At 37.0% G+C, this 19041-nt stretch overlaps 1 protein-coding gene and 1 long non-coding RNA gene across 12 annotated transcripts in view; both read right to left on the bottom strand.

Annotated features, from left to right (window-relative positions):
* The window catches only part of STAU2 (staufen double-stranded RNA binding protein 2), a 294210-nt gene that overhangs the window by 95995 nt on the left and 179174 nt on the right, over positions 1–19041 (bottom strand). For 7 of the 11 annotated variants that reach the window (XM_058668735.1, XM_058668730.1, XM_058668733.1 and 4 more), the window contains 2 exons: positions 12030–12143; positions 10803–11182 (listed from right to left, as the gene is read on the bottom strand). The exons of 2 other annotated variants lie outside the window; for them this stretch is intronic. In XM_058668735.1, the coding sequence (XP_058524718.1) occupies positions 10994–11182; positions 12030–12143 (303 nt within the window). In that variant the 3' untranslated portion in view covers positions 10803–10993. Of the gene's footprint in view, positions 1–10802; positions 11183–12029; positions 12144–13367; positions 14301–19041 lie in introns of those variants that run through there. 2 more of the 11 variants (XM_058668734.1, XM_058668741.1) reach the window with 2 other exon arrangements.
* On the bottom strand, positions 1715–3087 carry LOC131481152 (uncharacterized). Its single transcript, XR_009246099.1, has 2 exons — positions 2331–3087; positions 1715–2300 (listed from the first exon to the last, which is right to left on the bottom strand). It is a non-coding gene; the product is annotated as an uncharacterized LOC131481152 (long non-coding RNA).

A 19041-nucleotide genomic window follows, 5' to 3' on the forward strand; every position in this document is an offset into this window, starting at 1 on the left:
AAGATAATTTTAAGCGGTGCTGACACCTAGATTACCAATTCCATCATTAAAGGATCATGCATTTAGTGTTGTATCTAAAACTCTGCCAGGAGTAGGCATGTGGTCCAGTGATCACAATGATACTTGGGATGTTTCTCCTTTTCCGAGCTATATGCCTTTTGTTTCCTCTCTGTTACATTTCTTCTTTGTGTTACTACACTGGCTCCACTCTCTGAAACAATGCCGGGTTGTGACCAGAGCAGACTTCTTGCCTTATTTTTAATCTTAGAGAATAAAACATTGTCTTTGACCATAAAGCCATTACCTGTAGATTTCCTGTAGATGCTCCTTATCAAATTACGGAAATTCCCTTCCATTTTAGATTGTTCAGTTTTTAATTAAGAACAAAGGTCTGATTTTGTCAATACTTTTTATGTGTCTACTGAGATATTTGTGTGGGTTATGTTTTTACACATACTGTGTATACCATAACCAATTTTCAAATATCAAACTAAGCTTAATAGTGATTGTTTTTATACTTCGCTTGATGTTGTTCAACAGTTTCTGAGGCTCTACTCACTTTTTCATTCTTTTTTTCCTCTCTATGATTCTAACTGGATAATATCTTTTGATCTACGTTAATGTCCATAGGTCCATTCTTCTACCACCTCCAATTTGTGGAATCACTCTAATGAATTCTCCATTTCAATTCTTGGATTTTTCAACTTTATATGCTTTGACTTTATATTTTAAAAATAATTTATATTAATTTTCTTACTCAGAGTTGTTTGTTGAATCCTTGCTGTACTTTAATTCTGTAAGCAGTTTCCTTTAATTTATTGAACATACTATAGCTGCGTAGTCCAACATTTGTGTTCACTCAACTTCCGCTGTTTTTTTCCACTGAGTTAAAACTATTCTTAACTCAATATTATGTATGTTGTAACTTTTTATTGAACACTGTAATTTCAGATATTATATTGTAGTAACTCTAGATTTCAATGTTCTCCCTTCATGGTTGTTATTCTTGCTGTAGTTTTCTTGTTTATGTAAATGCCTTAATCTGTGGAGTCCATCTCATGTATAGTACATGACTCTGTAATATCTCTACTGCTTTTAAACTTGCTTTTACTTTGAAACTTGGATCTCTAGAGTTCACTCCTGTGTCTGCATAGCTTAATGACCAATAACAGGTCAGTGGTTGTGCTAAAATACTCTAAGCCCAAAGATTCTAACTTCTGTCAATTGATCTGTGATTTAGGGAGCACACTAAATGTTAAGTTTTCAAGTCTTCTGCAGCATTTATTTTCTGCCAACATTCTCTCTCTTTTTTAATCTCTTCTGCATATTTGCAGAATTTCATAGTCATCCAGGATACAAATCTAGCTTGAATTCTCTGATTTATTCTCCACATGCATGGCATTTTTGGTTAGGTAGGAATACATGGTGAGTATTTTTGGGCTATTTCCTCAAATCTCCATGATAAGTTTCTGACTAATCTGATGGTATACTGTTGTGCCCAACCCAGACTATCATCTCTCTCACTGAGCTTTTAGCCTGCCTTTTACTGTATTTTCTTCCAAGATGTCTACTGTTACCCACAGCGCTGGTGACCATGAGGCCTTCATACTTCTCTTCATATCAACCAAGGCTATTCATTTAATGAAACTTCTGGTTTTCATGGCTTGCCTTGATCTTGCAGAATACTCCACCGAGTCTGGAGCTATGGGCTAGGAGTATTCCAGGCAGTAACCCCACACACTCCTACTTTTCTTACATGAAGTTCAGTGGTTTTCCTATGAACAAATACTTGTTAATTTGTTGAAAGCTTTTTTTCTCAACTTCCAGAGTCCTAAAATTGCTGCTTTGATGTTTCTGTCCAGTCTTTTTACAGTTTTTGCAAACATGATTTTCCCAGCTCTCACCCTACCCTGATGCTTTTCATCTGTTGACATTCACTGCAGCACATGGATTCTTCCTCTGCAGTGTTTCTTGGGGAGGGATGCTGCTCCGCTTCCAGGTTCAGAGTCACCCCCAATAAGTAGCCAGCATCCATTCCTCTATTTCTATGACAGATGCCCTTTCCTTCGTTATAGACCTGCTTTGGCTGCCACACTGACCATAAAGACAGCAGCATAATCATATCTTTTGCTTCTGACTAAAGCACAACTTTGTGCGGCAAAGAATGTATATTTCATCCTGCTCAACTTGGCTTTCAATGATTTAGTCAACTGCCTTGATCTCATGCAACATCACTTATTCTCAGAGTTCCCGTTGAGTTTTTCCTCAACCACATATACTTTGACAACCTATGTTTCTTCCTTTTCTTTTATTGTTTCCCCTTTGTGGACTCTTCTGATAATATGTCTTCCAATTTCTGATTCATCATCATCTAATCCAGCAAATTTTTCTGAAAGTTGTTTCCAACTTTCAACTTCACTCAATCTGAGGATTTCCTTATTTACAAGATAGGAAATGTATCTTAGCTTTTATTTCAGTGGTAGACATACAGATGGTGTTTGATACATAACTATGGACTAAATAAATATGTCTTGATTTCCGATGACAATTTTCAAAAATCCCTATAAATGAACATTTGGATTTATTTCCTTAAATATTGTAACTTTCCAATATGCTTCCCAAAGTAGGGATGATCCTAAAAACTTTTAATAGTGTGGCAATAAAACTCATGAATAAAATCAGACAAACCAATACAGAGGCCTGAAAATTGCTGAGTCAGGCAATGATCCATCATTTTTTCGACTGAAGGGAGATCCCAGACACCATGAACATGAGGTTATGATGTCAGGGGTGATAAGCAAAGTAACAATTATTAGCCACATGATATCAAAGTAGTTAAACCTTTAAACAATTGGTACATTACCAGAAACACACTGAGTATCAATCCTGCCAGTAAGTACACTGGTATTGCCTAGATTTTATAATGGCTGTAGAATAGGCTATCTATAAAATGAAACTGTGTCACACTTGGTCAGTTTTGGATTTAGGGAGCAATATAAGAACAGGGAATCTTTGCAATGTGAAGTTCAGGCAAGAAGAGTGACTAGTTAGAGCCAGTGTCAAATGCTGGGTGAGCAGTACGAAAACAAAAGAACCTGTCCACAAGACAAACCAATAGGACAGACTGTGGGTAAGTAATGCGGAGCTAAGAATTCAAGGTGAGTGCACAGGATCGATCAGCAGACAGACAGTAAGAAAGTTATGGATAAGGATTCCACGAAAGAGTCATCTAGGAAACAGTAATATCTCCACAAGGAGATTTCACTAGCCAGGCAAATTTCTTTGTAAGTTTTTCTTAAATATTTCTTACTATGGAAGAAACCTAGGGGGAAGCATAGCCTATCTCATCACGTGAGGTCTGGTGGATCAGAGTGAATGTCACGAAGTGCACCATTTAGAGGAAGCAATTTTAAGTGTGGGTCTGAATGGAGTGACGATCCTTCTTTTCAAATACTAGCAGCCAGGCCAAGGTCTCTGGCAGCATATCATTGTACCATCGATAAAGTGGAACTGAGAATTTTTTTTCTTAATCATTACCTTGCCCTCATAATTTAATTCCACAGCTGAGCATTTCAAGGTTTAAAATGCCTCCAATTCCTCGATCAGAGGATGCAAAAAAGCAGCCAATCCATTACAGGATATTTTAAAAATATATGATCTGAAAAAGTATTAACTGCCAACTTAGAAATGAAGAGAGCAGGCCAAATAACTATTAGCAATGAAAAAAGTAATATTAAAACATTTGAAGTATAACCTGTAACTGGTTTGCCTAAGAAAGAATTTTGACACGGGCAAAGGTATGACTTAATTGATGGTGTATCGCTAAGGCAGCGAAAGTTACTGCTTTTCAGTTTTAAATACTGTAATAAATCATACACAACACCATAATCTGAGTTTACAAGCAAGGTAATACCCTTTAGGGTATAAAGGCGACCTCCAGTCAGCAATAACACTCTCCAATCTGTGGCCTAGGGAACTATATTCCATTGATCGTCACTTTAAAAAAGTCTATATAGGCAACAGTTTTCCACTGTAACTTTCACATCCATTTAGTCAATTATATACATATGGTATTTATTGGTTTAATAATGTTTCTGGTTATGATTCATTAGTATGAACTGCTAACAGGAAAGTTTTCGGAATTAATTCCCCAATGATCTTCAAACCAACATCAAACACACAGATATACAAAATAGCAGGCATACTAAATTCCGTCCTAAATACTTTTAATTTAGAGGAGACATTAATAATTAGAATACTAAATTTAAAACAGGAGTTACTGACATGACATAGGCAGGGTGAAAGTTGACATCAATTATTAGAAAACACTTTGAGTTCTAATTACACTTTAATTTGTCTCCTATGAGATCATAAGCACGAATTTTCTCACCAGAGATAGGACATTGAGCTATGGGTTAAGCTAAGCTGCAGATTAAACAACCACATTAAAAGCCTTTTTTTCTGGGAGGGGCTGTATATTAGTATATCATGTTAATCCTCTGTCTGCAGTGCCAGCATCCCATATGGGAGTCAGTTCAGCTCTCCTCTCCAATCCAGCTCCCTACCCATGGCCTGGAGCCCTGTGCCCACATGGCAGACCTGAAAGAAGGTCCTGGCCCCCAGCTTCAAACTAGTCCAGCTCTGGCCACAAAGGCCATTTGATCACTGAACCAGCACATGGGAAGATCCATCGGTCTCTCCTTTCTCTAATTTTGGCTTTCAAGTAAAATAAATAAATCTAAATAAAAATCTTTTTTGTGTGTAATCAAGTTTTTTTCCTAACCCAAAATGCCATACTTTCTGCTGATTAAAATAGCTGTTATTCATCATCTAAGGGGTAAAAGTGGGAAAAAGAAAGCAGTAAGTTCGTGGCTTTTGACTGTAGTCCAAAATTATTTTATAGCTCAAATTAATAAGTCACTGGTGTGCACAATATCATTGGATATATGCAACCTTTTAGAAATGTGGTCATGCTGTACTAAGCATAAATGAAATTATGAGTCAGTTATAAAATACATAATATTCAATCTTACCACTACCTTCCCCTATAACTCACTATTGGTTCTGGAAACTGCTTATGCATCTGAAATGCAAGAAATAAAATATCAGTTTGGGAATAACCAAATATTCCCTGTTACACATGCACTACACACACATACCAGTCTAGCTATGAAGTCCTTCTAAATGGGATCCCAGCAAAAAGACAAAAATGACCTTGCCACAAACTTCCTTTCAATGCTCTGATGAATACTGATGAAGACAGGCTTATTTATTATTCCCTTAGAGAATAAAATTGCTTTTCATTGTAGAGTAAATTAATTCCAAATCCACAGAGAAGTCTAATTGTGCTATAACATGGACAATATTTCCAGGAAACTGGTCCTTTCTAAAAAAGAATGAACTCTGAATGATCATTTTTAAGGTAGCTTTTGAAGCAAAATTCACGAAGTGAATGCCTAATGTTTTTTATAAATCTGGAATTGGGTTGGCAAATATTTCAGTAAAGGAACAAATAGTAATGTTTTAGGCTTTGCAGGCCACAAGGTCAGTCTGCTTTAACACTCATCTTGCTATTGCAGTGGGAAAGTAGTTGTAGCTGTGTCCCAAAAAGGTTGTACTTATAAGCACTAAAATTTGAATACATATAAATTATATAAAATACCATGACATGACATTTTAATCTGCTTTTGATTTTTTTTCCCAATCACTTCAAAAAATGAAAGACATTCTTAGTATAGGTGGTTGGATTTGGCCCAAGGACCATGCTTTGTTGACCCCCATTCTAATCCATTAGTCAACAAGTATTAACTATTCGGTCACTGAGAGAGGTTTCTGAAAACTTATCTTGCTATAATATGCTTTTTGGGGATTTGACTGAATTTCTTAATTATAAAACATTTGTATAAAATGGCAATTTTATAAACTGAAGTTAACAGTGAGTAGAAGAAACTTCAGGTCCATCACCAGTGGGTTAAGTTTTGGTGGAAACATTCTGAAATATAAAAATTAACAAATATGAAAGCATTTTTCTACAACTAACATTAAAGTTTATTAGTCTTTCAATGTATCTCTTTTGGCACCCCAAATATTAAAAGTAACAAAATCCCAAGTTATATTCTGGATTGTGGCAGCTTCAGGGCCATCTAGAAGCTGCCATTACCAGTTATTATATCCAGTCTTAAAATCTCCTACAGCTCGTGGCACTGTGGATGGATACTGAGCTAAAGCTCAAAATCTATACTGAATTTGTAGGATATGAAAAATGCCAGAGCCAACTGCAGTTGCCTCAAGGATGATGACATGGTATGTTCTTAGGCAATGCTAGTTACACATGTCTTTTATAGTAATAAGGCATTTTATTTGTCTTGGGTAATTATTGCTCAAACCTATGATGTCCAGGCCTCCTTACATTCTGACAGTGACACGCGACATCACTGAGTGAATACTGACTTGTATTCTGTGTAGCAGATGATGGAATCAGAAGGTAGCCCATCCTACGTGAATGAAGTAGTTTGGGACTCCAAGACTTATATGCAGGGCAGGGTGTATCCAAATGTATGACAGGTAAGAAAAATCAAGTTATAGAGAGTTTGGAAGAATCAGTGGACATGCACAAAAGATTGCTATGAATAGTCCACAAATATTCTTTCTGAAAGAATGGATTCTTTCACAGAAGTTATCCTTACAAGGCCACCATCAGAGGAAAACCATCATATTTCTCTTATTTTGTCACATGAATTCTACCTAATCCAATTAATTTTATTCTTTGCATTTCAAATTTAATAATCCTATACACACATATTAGCTGTTTCTAACCACTCATAGGTGTCTCCTAAATACTACAGCACGCAAGAATACTAAGGTGAGTAAAACCTGATCTTAACGAAGAGCACTTTGGTAAGTTAACAACGGACAGTGCAAAAATGACAGATCAAGCACAACTGAAAGGAGAGTTTAACTTTGTTACAGGTTTGAGAAAGACCTAATGACTGGCAAGGTGTCTTGGCTGGCCATGATAAATATACAAATTAACATTCCCTGTGAGCAAAGAGAAAAGACAGAGGACAAGCAAAAACAAAAATGTAAGACATGGTAACTCAGTACCATTTCAGCATAGGTATATATACTAAGTACACGGTGAACAGTGAGGAACACGACTGAAGACACATACTGTCCTTGATTTTACACCGCTGACCTGTGTTATCAAATACAGATGTGTTACTGACCCCTTGAAATACGGCAGTCAAAATCAGATGTATTATTGCTGAAAAATACAGTCTGGATTTCAAATTAAAAAGTATGAAATCTTGATCATTTTAGAAACTGATTGCATTATGAAATTATATTTTAGTATATTTTGGTCTAAAGAAAACATTAAGATCAATTTTAACTATTTTTTTTTTGGTTAATGTGACTACTAAAAATTTATGCAGCATTTTATCCCACAGGTAGTAGTCCTTGTGACTGACTATTCAAAAACTATTTCGCCTGTAGCATTTATATCAGCAGTGGTGTCATTTACCCCCATGTGGCTAGCCCAGTCTAGTGCTGTGAGAGAAACAGCCTGATTTCCTAGCTCATGTTTTAGACCAAGACACAAGGCCAGATTTCTCTTTTTGGATGTGTCTGTCTTACCTGTGACACAGAGAACCATGGAGGCCATCTTTCTGTGAGCCAGAGGATGAAGTGGAATATGACTGGACCAAGATATTGGAACAACTTGGGCACTTGCTGACACCACTGAACTGCTTTCTCAAACCACCCTGAAGTTCACTCTTCCTTCAAACTTCCTGTTAGATGGGCTAATGAAGCTCCTTATTATTTAAGCCTGAATGAGTCGGGGTTTCATTATCTGTAGCCAAAAGCATCTTGGCTGAAACACTCCTAGGCTATAATTATCTCATAGGTAAGAATACAGATAATATTAGTTAAGACCGATTGGTACCATAGAAGTCCTGTACATAGTCCATAAGCAAGCACTATATTATTGTTTTGATAATATTTTTGGATAATATGTAAGAAGGTCTTTTTTACTTTTAGTCTTCAAATATCCAATCAGAGTGAGACCTTATGGTGTAGTTAGGCAAAGAGACTTTTAAATAATCAGAAAATAACTTACAAACAGAACTTAATTAAGCAAAGAAGAACAAAATGCCTATTAGATTTATAAAGTACTGCACTGAATCACTGTCTTTCATTGACAGAAATCACTTGAATCCTGTTGAAAGCACACAGACTTGACTTAGTTTTACAAATATGGACATAAATCCTTAAAGACAGTTTAGCAAACACACAACTGCTAAGGAAAACTCTGTAGAATTGTGAGAATTAAGCAAAATAATGTTTTTTTCTTACAAATAGTAAACACATTAAAGAGCCCATTTTCACCTTAATGTATTAAATACAGAAGCACATTATCATTTACCTGATAATCTTGTTTTTGCTGACATTAGCACATACAGCAAATTCTAATAGATAGATGTTAGACTTCCTTGGCTAGTTCCACAGTGCTTGATAAGGAGTTGACTTATTGCATAATTTGTTTATTTGTAGCAAGTTATCTAAAGTTAGTAAAGCAATAAGCAGCAAACTACTAACAAGCAATTAAGCTAAAACAATTTGGGAGCCAATGTTAAGGCATTGCAAGTAAAGCTGCTGCCAGTGACACTGCCATCCTGCATGGGCACTGGTTTGAGTCCTGACTGCTCCACTTCTGATCCAGTTTCCTGCTAACGACTTGGGTACACAGTTCAGGATGGTCCTAATTGCTTGTACTCCTGCACCTGTGTGGGAGACCCAACTGAAGTTCCCACTTCAGACTGCCCAGTGCTGGTAAATGACGGAGGATCTCTGTTACTCTCACCGAAACTCTTTCAGATAAATAAATGAGTCTTAAAAAAAAAAAAACCTAAAGTACCTTTACTAAGCTACATTTACCTACCCAGTCCCTGTGAGAAACAGGATACAATCTGAATGAAGATGAATGAAAAGAAAGGATTTTATGAAGACTGTGAAGCTGTGATTAGATAGTAAAAGAAGGCTCAGTATCATCCACAAGTAATGAAGAGGCAGGCATGTGGCTTAGCAGCAAAGACGCCCACATGCCGCATCTAGTCCTGGTCCTAGTCCGGATTCCAGCTTTCTGCTAATGTGCACCCTACAAGGCAACAGATGACGGCTCAAGTAATTGTTTCCCGGCTATTCACACGAGAGATGAAGACTGGGTTCTCAGCTCCCAGCTTTGGCCTGATCCAGCTCTAGCCATTGTAGGTATTTAGGGGTGAATCATCGTATGGGAACTGTCTCTCACTCTCTCTGTATTTCTCATTCTTTCTATCCCTCAAATAAATAAACAGATGAAGAAAGATACAGAAATGATAACAGACCAAAAGATGAGTGTAAAGAATAATAATTGATGAACTACATCATTACAAGCTTCTAAAACCTTTCTGCGCTGTTTTTAAGAAGTTGGCTTTTAACAATATTCATAAGCCAGTGTAACTTTAATTTTAACATAGGATATGCTGAAAAATACTGAGCAAAGCCCTCACTAGATCAATCTAAATGTATTTTTTACTCAACTCATACATAATGGTGATCACTTCCTATTGAAATCACCATGAAACTGACAATTTTTAAATTTCACAATTGGCTCATTAATGATCAAAAAATTCACTATCTTTGTAAACTTCAGGATGCTATGGAATTCTCCCACACAGCTGTTGCACAGTAAGCACACATGTGCTAAAGAAATGAGTATATGGAAATAGAAAGCATATTTTGATTCTGGGCAATTAAATATTTTAAACCAATAGACATTTCTAACATAACATTTGTGGTGATGAGTGAAGAAAACACACATATATAACACATTGTCACAGTCACCAGGGGGGCCTTCAGCAAACCCAGTCTGAACAAGTGTTCACTGCTACGTGAGAACTCAAATCCCTCAAAGGGGAAACTCTGGCCTCCAGACATTTCCCTGAAGTTAGAGGAGTTTCTAGGCCAGTTTTGGAAGCTAATTACTATTCCCGGAAGTCTGAAGCAGGCCTTATCAATTGTTGACAGTTGGAAAAGCATTAAACAAAGTTATGGGTTAAATTTAGTATACCCCAAGATGGATCTAACAATCCTAAACAGTGTAGGAGAGGGAAGGAAACATCATGTTACCACATTTCTTTGGGTCAATATTACATTTGGTAAGTGATTAAGCAATGTGTACGGCTTGCTTTTCCTTTAAAGTTAGATTTAGTGAGCTAATACTTGCAGTCAGCAAAATTTACTGTATTTTAGAACTCAGTGATTTTGACAAATGCACCCAGTCATGTTTCTACCACCACAATCAAATTACAATACATTTCCATCACCCCAATAAACCCCTCATGACACTTTTGAGTCAGTACTACTCTACATCCCAGCCCTTGGCCATGACTGATCTGTTTTCTAGCTCTAGCATTATGCCTTTTCCCAGAATGTCCTTTAAATCACATTTAGAGTATGGAAGCCAGTTTCCAAAGAGGTTCAAAGTTCCACAGCTAGTTCACAGCAAAGTCACATGGGATCCAGTTCCCATTCCCAGTGCTCTTCTGGCCTTGCCATTTGGTTCTGCCACGAGTGGATACAGAGACAACTATGCACTCAAACGGGCGCAGCTGCTTAGAGGTTAAGCTCCAGAGGGATAAGAACCAATTCTAACATCCCCACAACTCTGCTGCAAGGGTGAGCATCAGTGCAATCACAACATTAAAATCCCAAGTAACACTAGAGTAATCTCTAAGTGGCTTTCCAGGTCAACATGTAAGAGCTATTTTTCACGAGAATCACCAGCCAGAAGCAGGAGGATCCGTTATAGAATCATAAAGTGGTAGTGCCAGAATGGCTCTTGTTAGCCATCTAATCCAACTGCCTCATTTGACAGTGCAAAAAACACAGTTGCAAGGAAGTGATAGGAGCCACTCAGGGAGCCGCAGCTGAATCACGCCACAGCTAGTTCCTAAAACTCCAGTTTTATAATCATCAATGAACTGCTGTTTCTCAAACAACACAGTATCTCCCCCATCAATAACAATAGCTGGAAATCCACAATGGAGAATATTTTATGGGGTTCTGCTTTGAGTTGGACAAAGATAATACATGAATTTGAGAAGATATGTATTCTTTTATCCTCTCCATGCAACAGGCACTACTAAAATAGGAGAAAAAAAGATTAGTATGTAAGACTATTAGATGAGTTGTCAGATTTGCTGAAAATGAAGTGAACACAGGTTATGATAGTTCTGTACTTAAATGGTTAATCTGGACACCGTAGCTGGTTAGGCACATATAAACTGTGTATGTCTATTTACTCTGATTTTAAGTGAGAAATTCTATGACCTAGATCATTTGTTTAGTCTAATGTGATGATTATTTTAATTGAAAATATGTATTATAAACAGGATGTCATCTCTTGCTGCTATCTAAACAATCAAAGGAATGTGTTTATTAGAAAACAATATACTTTACGGATTTTCTGCTTTACATCAGAAATTAAACTTGAGAAGTAAAAACAACAACATTGGAACTTTGTTTCAAAAATATCTCATGTAACAGGACTAAGTTGATGGCTCTGAAAGTTCACAGGGTTATTTTATATCCCTTCTGTGACAGAAAATAACTCTCTAACAGAACCAAGTTAGTATATTAGAGTGAGACTCCAGTGTTACTTATGCTGTTCTGTTGATTCTTCATCTCATTTATCTGCATTTTGTTATAACAAAAAACAGCTCAGGGGGCAATTGTTTCTTCCTTACAAGATTATTTTATATATTTAAATTAGTAATAAACTACAAATGAGAAATCTAAAATAATTTCTCTCCTAAGATAACAGCTTCCCAACATAAATTTCAGTTTTGGCAAGTCTGGCAAGTGGTGGTAGTAGATACATGTATTAAGCAAAGCAGAGCTATATATGTGCACAAAGCTTCCATTCTGATGGCCTGGGACATCTTAGCTGGGCCATCATGCAGCAAAACAGCAGTGGCATAGGATACCTGGTCATGGCTGGCTTCAATGGAGCTTCCAGTACCATGGAAAGTCATCTGCACAGGGGCTAAGGTCAGACAGGTCACACACTCTTTGCCACTTTGTCTATCACAGTAGTGAACCTATAACAGAACACACGCAATCTGCTGAACACTTGAAAGAGGGAGCAAGATGCAACAGGGCCTTTTTCACAGGGTTTAGTTGGAAGAAAAATTCAAATGATTTGTGCAAAATATACTTTAAGTCTTTCTGAAATTCTGCAGTAGCTATGAAATGTCTATAAATTTCATCTTGTGGGGCTTTTTTTTGTAGTTTTTAAAGGAGTTTAGGAAATGTTACACCAAATGCTTTACTATGGCTAGTAAAACCATTCTCAACTGTTACGTCTCCCTTGAAGGTGAAGATGTTATAAGCCATAATGCATAAGCAAAAGTCAAAGTTAATATGGTTCTAATGGAACTCTGCCAACCTAAGTTGTCACTCATCTTTGACTCCATGTGTATATGACTGCCACTTAATTGGTTGTGACATTTCTTATTTCCTATATTACAGACCCTAAAAAATAACTGTATATACACACACACACACACTCATATATATCTGTATCAAGTCATTTCAAATTATGACATTATAATCAAACTGAATTAAACTGAAATGATTTGTAAAGTGCAGAGCAAAGTAAAGTTACCACAATATTATTCTTCCTTTAAATACAACTAGCAATGATTAAAACCACATGTAACCATATCAGAAGCACAATATATGGGAACGGGGGTGGGGATGAATCCTCTTCTTGTCAAGAAAATTTCCATGCTTTCCTTTGCCCATTTCCACAAAAAAAGTCCTTTTGGTGTTTCTTAGTGTAGCTAATAAATAGTCATATGAGAAATGCTTTTGTGATAAACCAATGAAGATACATCTACAGAATGGAATTCCTAGTAATTATATTACTTCATTAGCTATAGCTTGCTCAATTTATTAAACATGTATAGATTTAGGACAAAGACTTAGGTGAGACAATTGAATTTGTGAGGAAGAAAATTAAAACACACATTGATCCTTTGTCTGAGGTCTTCTCCTAATGGCTGCCCAATGCCTGAGACCTTTGTGACAGAATACAGCCCAACTTTATACTGTCATGTCTACTGTGGACCTGACTGAAGATTACCACAAAATGAATCCTAGTCTAATGGTTGGATAATTCAACTTTCCTAAAGCAACACAGTTAAGACTGGCTATCATTTTCCCTTGAGATAGATGCCCTTCTGGGAATCTATAAAATATAGTTTAAAGCTCAAATCAAGTCACTATAACACCTTATTTCCAAAGTACTGTAAAGATTTTGTCATAAAAACATTTTTTCCAACTTAACCTTGGTAAAGAGATTTGACAACAGCTTTAATTTCCTGAACTAGAACCCTTGAGCACACTGAAAGCTCAGTCAATGTCTATGAGTTCAAGAATGTGGAACTGTTACACATCAGCCTGGTATGATGGGGAAAAACGAAACTTATCACCTAACATGTTTATGCAAAAGCCAATAAATGGTGACACTGTAATAGCTACAGTTCATAATCATTTATGGCACAGTTAAAATATTATGGCTGATATAGTGCCATTATAAAACATGTCCTTTTAAAATTTAATAAAAAATAATCACCCTTTGGACACCAACCAAAAATCTATACAAAAGACAGGACACTCTCCTAAACACATAGAGTGACAGTGAACACACCTATATGGCAATAGACTTATTGCAGTTCTATCTCCTAGAGAAATGAAAGACAGAAAGAACAAACACACAGCAACAATTTCAGTTGAGAAGGTAAGTTTTAAACTTTGCATGAGTGGTTTACACATCATTATTGAAGGCTTTGGCTTTTCTTTATCCATGTATAATTGGCTGTGAGCCCTTATAAAATCCCACGCATCCTTGGGACATTCAATGTTAGTGCACATTTACTAGAGGGTTGCAAAAGGTTCATGGGAAACACAGACCATCCTTCAGTTTCACTTTTCCATGAACTTTTTGAAGCTCCCTTGTGTAACTCATGAAAGATGAATGCACAAGTTGGCACACAGCTCCAAAGATGTGGCAGCACCCAGTATTGTGCCAAAGAGTGCAAGTTGTCCTCCAACATTCCCCTCCCAATAATTGTTATCTGGGCATCTGGCTTCTCAGAAGAAAGATCACACTCCCTGGACTCCCTTGTAGCTCACGCTGGCCAGATGACTCAGTAGAATGGCAATCAAAGAATTCTATGGCAGCTCCCTGGAACCTAAAAGTTAAGAGATTTTAGGTGTATGTTTTTTGCTCTTCTTTATCCATTTTTGCAAACCTGATGGTTGGAGCATGGATTACTACCATCTCTGACTATGAGGACGAAGGCCAAAACCTGTATCTGGCAGAATGGCCAGCTGAAAGGAGCTTAGGTCCCTGCAAACTTCATCATCATGCCAGGCCAAGAGTGAATGCTGACAGCCCTTTATATAAGAAAAAATTTTAAAATAAAAATAAAAAGGTAAAAACAAAAAAACTTTAAAAAGAAAAAAAATCCACAAAAAACAAAAACCCCACCCACTATTCTGTTTATGTAACTTTCTAAAATCATTCTCAAGAGAACTTAATCTCAGTGAGACTTTTCCAACCTCCAAAGAATGGACACTAGAATCCACAGCCAACAACAAAAGGGTTCAGAGAGCTGGCAACATTTAAAGCTAAAGCTTTATTTCCTATCCAGCTATTCCCCTTTGTAAGAATTAGCACTACTGATCCAACTACAAATACACTTGAGGAATAAGATATGGGCAGGTGAACAAGAGTGAATCATCTAGACCATCCAGTCTTAAGAACAATATAGTATTGCCAGAGACGAATGTATCAGAAATATCTGATAGACAGTGGTGGTACTGCATGAAGGGAAGATGAACGGTCTATCCCTGGTGGGCAGCCTGCTAAGAACTCAATCTGTTGACTCACACTGACTGAGTCTGCTAAATGTCCCAGGGGGTTTGGAAGCATATAGACAATAAATGCAAATGAGGCCTGGAGACATCCGGGAGCATACTAAGGAGAGTCCAAGGTACATGGTGTACCTGGAACAAAACCCAGAAGGCTGAAAGACATGCTCACCTCAGTCTCCACAGTCCTTGGAGGAAATAACAGAGAATCTCAGAACCGAAGCAGTTACTCATGCTAACCAAAGCGATACTCACCAACAGAGAGGGTCAGGGCATGGTCATTACAAAAGCCCAAAGAAAACATGGCTACAGATTATGCAAGAAGGTTTCTCAGAACTGGGTTAAGCTCCCAGTCACCAACCACAGATTCTCCGAGAGAATGGAGTAAAGAGGAAGAGAATGAGGCCAACATACAGCCCTCTTCTTCTAAGTCTCTGAGGCAATGTGAATAGTTCCTGATAGAGGGATATGAACTTGAAGTTTTATTATACTGATAGGACTAGATGTTTTTAAACAAAGAACCATGAAACTACAAGATTTGCCTAAGACAGCATAAATGGACACAAGTGGGAACTTTGATAGTGTATACAATAAAGTAGTAAATAGATTCCACAAAATCGTTGCACAATTGTCTCTCATTGCATTGAGATTGCCAATAAACCAGGTAAAAATAAGTGAAAAAACATATGAAGCCACTGCTTCAGGGCCCAACTGCCAATTAAATGAAAAATAGCAATCTGTTGATAAAGACTCTGAGAGTCATATTTTACAAACTTCACCAATGACTCATCAAAGCAAGTTTCAGATAGTCTTCTTCAGGTATATGTTTTCTTTTTGGAAATAAAAACATGACTGTTCATAAAGTCATATTTTTTTTTAAAATGTGACAGTTTGAAATCCACTATTCTAAATATAAAAACGGTTCCTATGACATCCTAGGGCATTGTCAATAAAGGCCAAAAAAATGTCATTATGTCTATAATGCACACATCTTCAGAACTGGGAAAAATCTGTTAGGTAAAAGCCATGTGTTCCTACCAATGCAGCGTAAATAACCCACTGTGCAATGTCACAGAACCTTAATGTGGATGCAACAAGAATAAATCATTGTTGAAGATTATAAAAGTCACCTCTCCATTTTTATCTTAAGATTTACTATTTAATCACTTTGAAAGTTTGGTATGCTAAAATACAAACAGCTGATTTTGATTTTCATAATGCAGTATCTGTTCTAGATTTATAACATTATCAACAACTATAAACTGAGATTTTGCTTCTTTCTCATAAAAGGCATAAAAATTATACCACTAAAAAATGAATCATAAATTTCAATGTCATTTAATTGACATGGTTTCCTTTGAAATTTGCAAACCTGAAATGATTTTTATTTTGAGATAAACTTTCCACTTGGACTTCTAATCCAAAAAACCCCACTGAAACTACTTCAATTGTGCATCCCGACCTTCACCTTGCCAGTCTGCAGACTTCATTCTCCTAACGAGACAGGCACAATTACTTCAACTGCTTGGAGTTCAAGAAGGAAAATACTGTTAGTCTTAGAATGATTAATATGAAAGCTAGATATGTGAATTTTTTTTCACGGTCATTTGACAAAATAAAGGAGCAGCCAAACGAAAATTCCCTCATAAAAAAAAAAAAAAGCTGAATCCCACTGTTTCCTGCTGGGCTGAAGTTCCTTGAAGTTGCAGGACTCAGCAGGGAACTGGTTAAGTGCTTGTCTGTCAGATGAGTTGACCAGCTACCCTATGTGTAACAATACGTGAGGAGGGGCTGAAAAAGAGCCATGTTTAAAGCAAGTAGCTCATTAGATCACTCATGAAAAGATAAAGGCCTGCAGATTCAAATGTGTTGCAGAATACAAATCACTGTGTCAAGAAAACCTGTGTCTGATGACACACCTGTTCCTTAACCAAGAAGTTGACTACACAGTAAGCAGTCACCAGCAGCGATTCCACTGCAGCTACCGCACAGAAGCTCCACACAGAACAGTCAAGACTGCAAGGAGCTGAGCAGCGACAGCTTAACAATAAATTCCCAGATAATCAAAACATCCTCGATTCTTGCAGTCTGCACACCAGCTATACAAATCACCTAAATCTTGATTAACATAAAATGGTATGTTCTTAGCAAGGCCCCAAACAGCTTTGCCTCCTAGCTACTGACCTAAATAAATAGATTAAGTTGGTATTAGATATTTCTTAACTGCTTTTTAAGATCACTTGATGACAAGTAAATTATATTACTTATTTGGGTCAACTACGGTCAATATCAGAAATCTACATTACATTAGTCCTATAAATATAATTAATGCACTAATTTATAATAAATACAATTAGTTTATCCATGAAAAGCATTTAGAGCTGTGGTTAGCTTATGCCTAGCATTAGAATAAATAATATATATTCTTCTTGCTGCCATTATAACACATTCTATAATGCAATAAGCTAAGACAAAATATATAATTACTAAGAATAACATTCACTAGAATAATGTCTGATGCTGATTTTCTCTAAAGTTTTCTCCCTACATCTTTAATAACTAACAAACATTATACCCATTCCTTAGCAAAAATATAAACATATATTAAACGTGCTCAGTCACATCCATGTTGATGAGTAACCTCTCACCCTGCACACAAAATGCTTGTCACATAAATGTCTTTAAAGGACTAGAAATAAATAAGTTAAAGAAATCACAGTACACATATTGGGACTCAACTTGCAATTACGTTTCCTCTTAGAAATGCTATGCTTGGGGCTCACATTGTGACATAGCTCTTTAAGCTGCTACCTGCAATCCCAACATACTGTATTAGCAGTTCAAGTCCTGGTTGCCCTACTTGCATTCCAGGACCTTGTTACTGTGTCTGGGAAAGCAGTGGAAGATGATTCAAGCACTTGGTCCCTTATCACCCACATGGGAGACCTGGATGGATTTCTAGACTCATGACTTTGACCTGGCTCAGCACTGGCTGCTGTGCCACTCAGGCAGTGAAGCAGTAGTGAAAGTTTCTCTGTCTCTGCAGTTGAGCCTTTCAAATAAATAAATCTAAAAGGAAAAAATGAATTCTTTTTGGGACGAGCTTCGAAAATGACATGCCTATATTTTTGTGTTCCAAATCTGAAAATAATGCATAAGGATATATTTCTTTTTTAAAAAAAAGATTTATTTTTATTGCAAAGGCAGATAAGAGACAGAGAGGAAAATCTTCCGTCTGATGATTCACTCTCCAAGTGACTGCAATGGCTGGTGCTGTGACGATCCGAAGCCAAGAGCCAGGAACTTCCTCCAGGTCTCCTACATGGGTGCAGGGTCCCAAGGCTCTGGGCCGTCCTCGACTGCTTTCCCAGGCCACAAGCAGGGAGCTGCGTGGGAAATGGAGCTGCTGGGATTAGAACTGGCGCCATATGGGATCCTGGCAAGTTCAAGGGTAGGACTTTAGCCGCTAGGCCACGCTGCTGGGCCCAGGATATATTTCTAATACAAGCCTAGATACACATTTTTTCTAGCAAATACTAAAACACATGTATTGTCAGCACTGTGAAGTGAGTTAATGGCATTTTTTTTCTAATTGAGCCTATACTTGACAAAAAGCCCTAAAAGTTTCTTTGCTTTTTTGTTTTCATGGGCTATGCCAGTGCATGTTTAAGTGTGCAACTGATTAGGACATAAACTGCACAATACACACAATGTAAACATGCATACACACACAAGCGCGCATACTTATTTCAGTTCTGTATTTCCATCAAAGGCAAACACTGTGTGATTTTGAAGAGTTAATTCCATATCCACCAGAAAAGGAGCATCCTCCTCCTTTGTAGGAGATACTTATGTTTTGACATATTCAGACATATTCATTTGCATATATAAAGCAAAGCACAAAAAATCTAGGACTTCACAATGAAATAACTTTTTAAAATGAGAAACTTCTTAAAAGTTTTTAAAAAATTACACTTTTATTGGCAGTTGGCACACCAAAGTTAACTAATACAAACTCCTCTGTCAACAGGGCCAACTCTACACATTTTTGTGTATTAG

This window comes from Ochotona princeps, chromosome 9 (genome assembly GCF_030435755.1).
Source record: "Ochotona princeps isolate mOchPri1 chromosome 9, mOchPri1.hap1, whole genome shotgun sequence".
In the NCBI taxonomy this organism is placed as follows: domain Eukaryota; kingdom Metazoa; phylum Chordata; class Mammalia; order Lagomorpha; family Ochotonidae; genus Ochotona; species Ochotona princeps.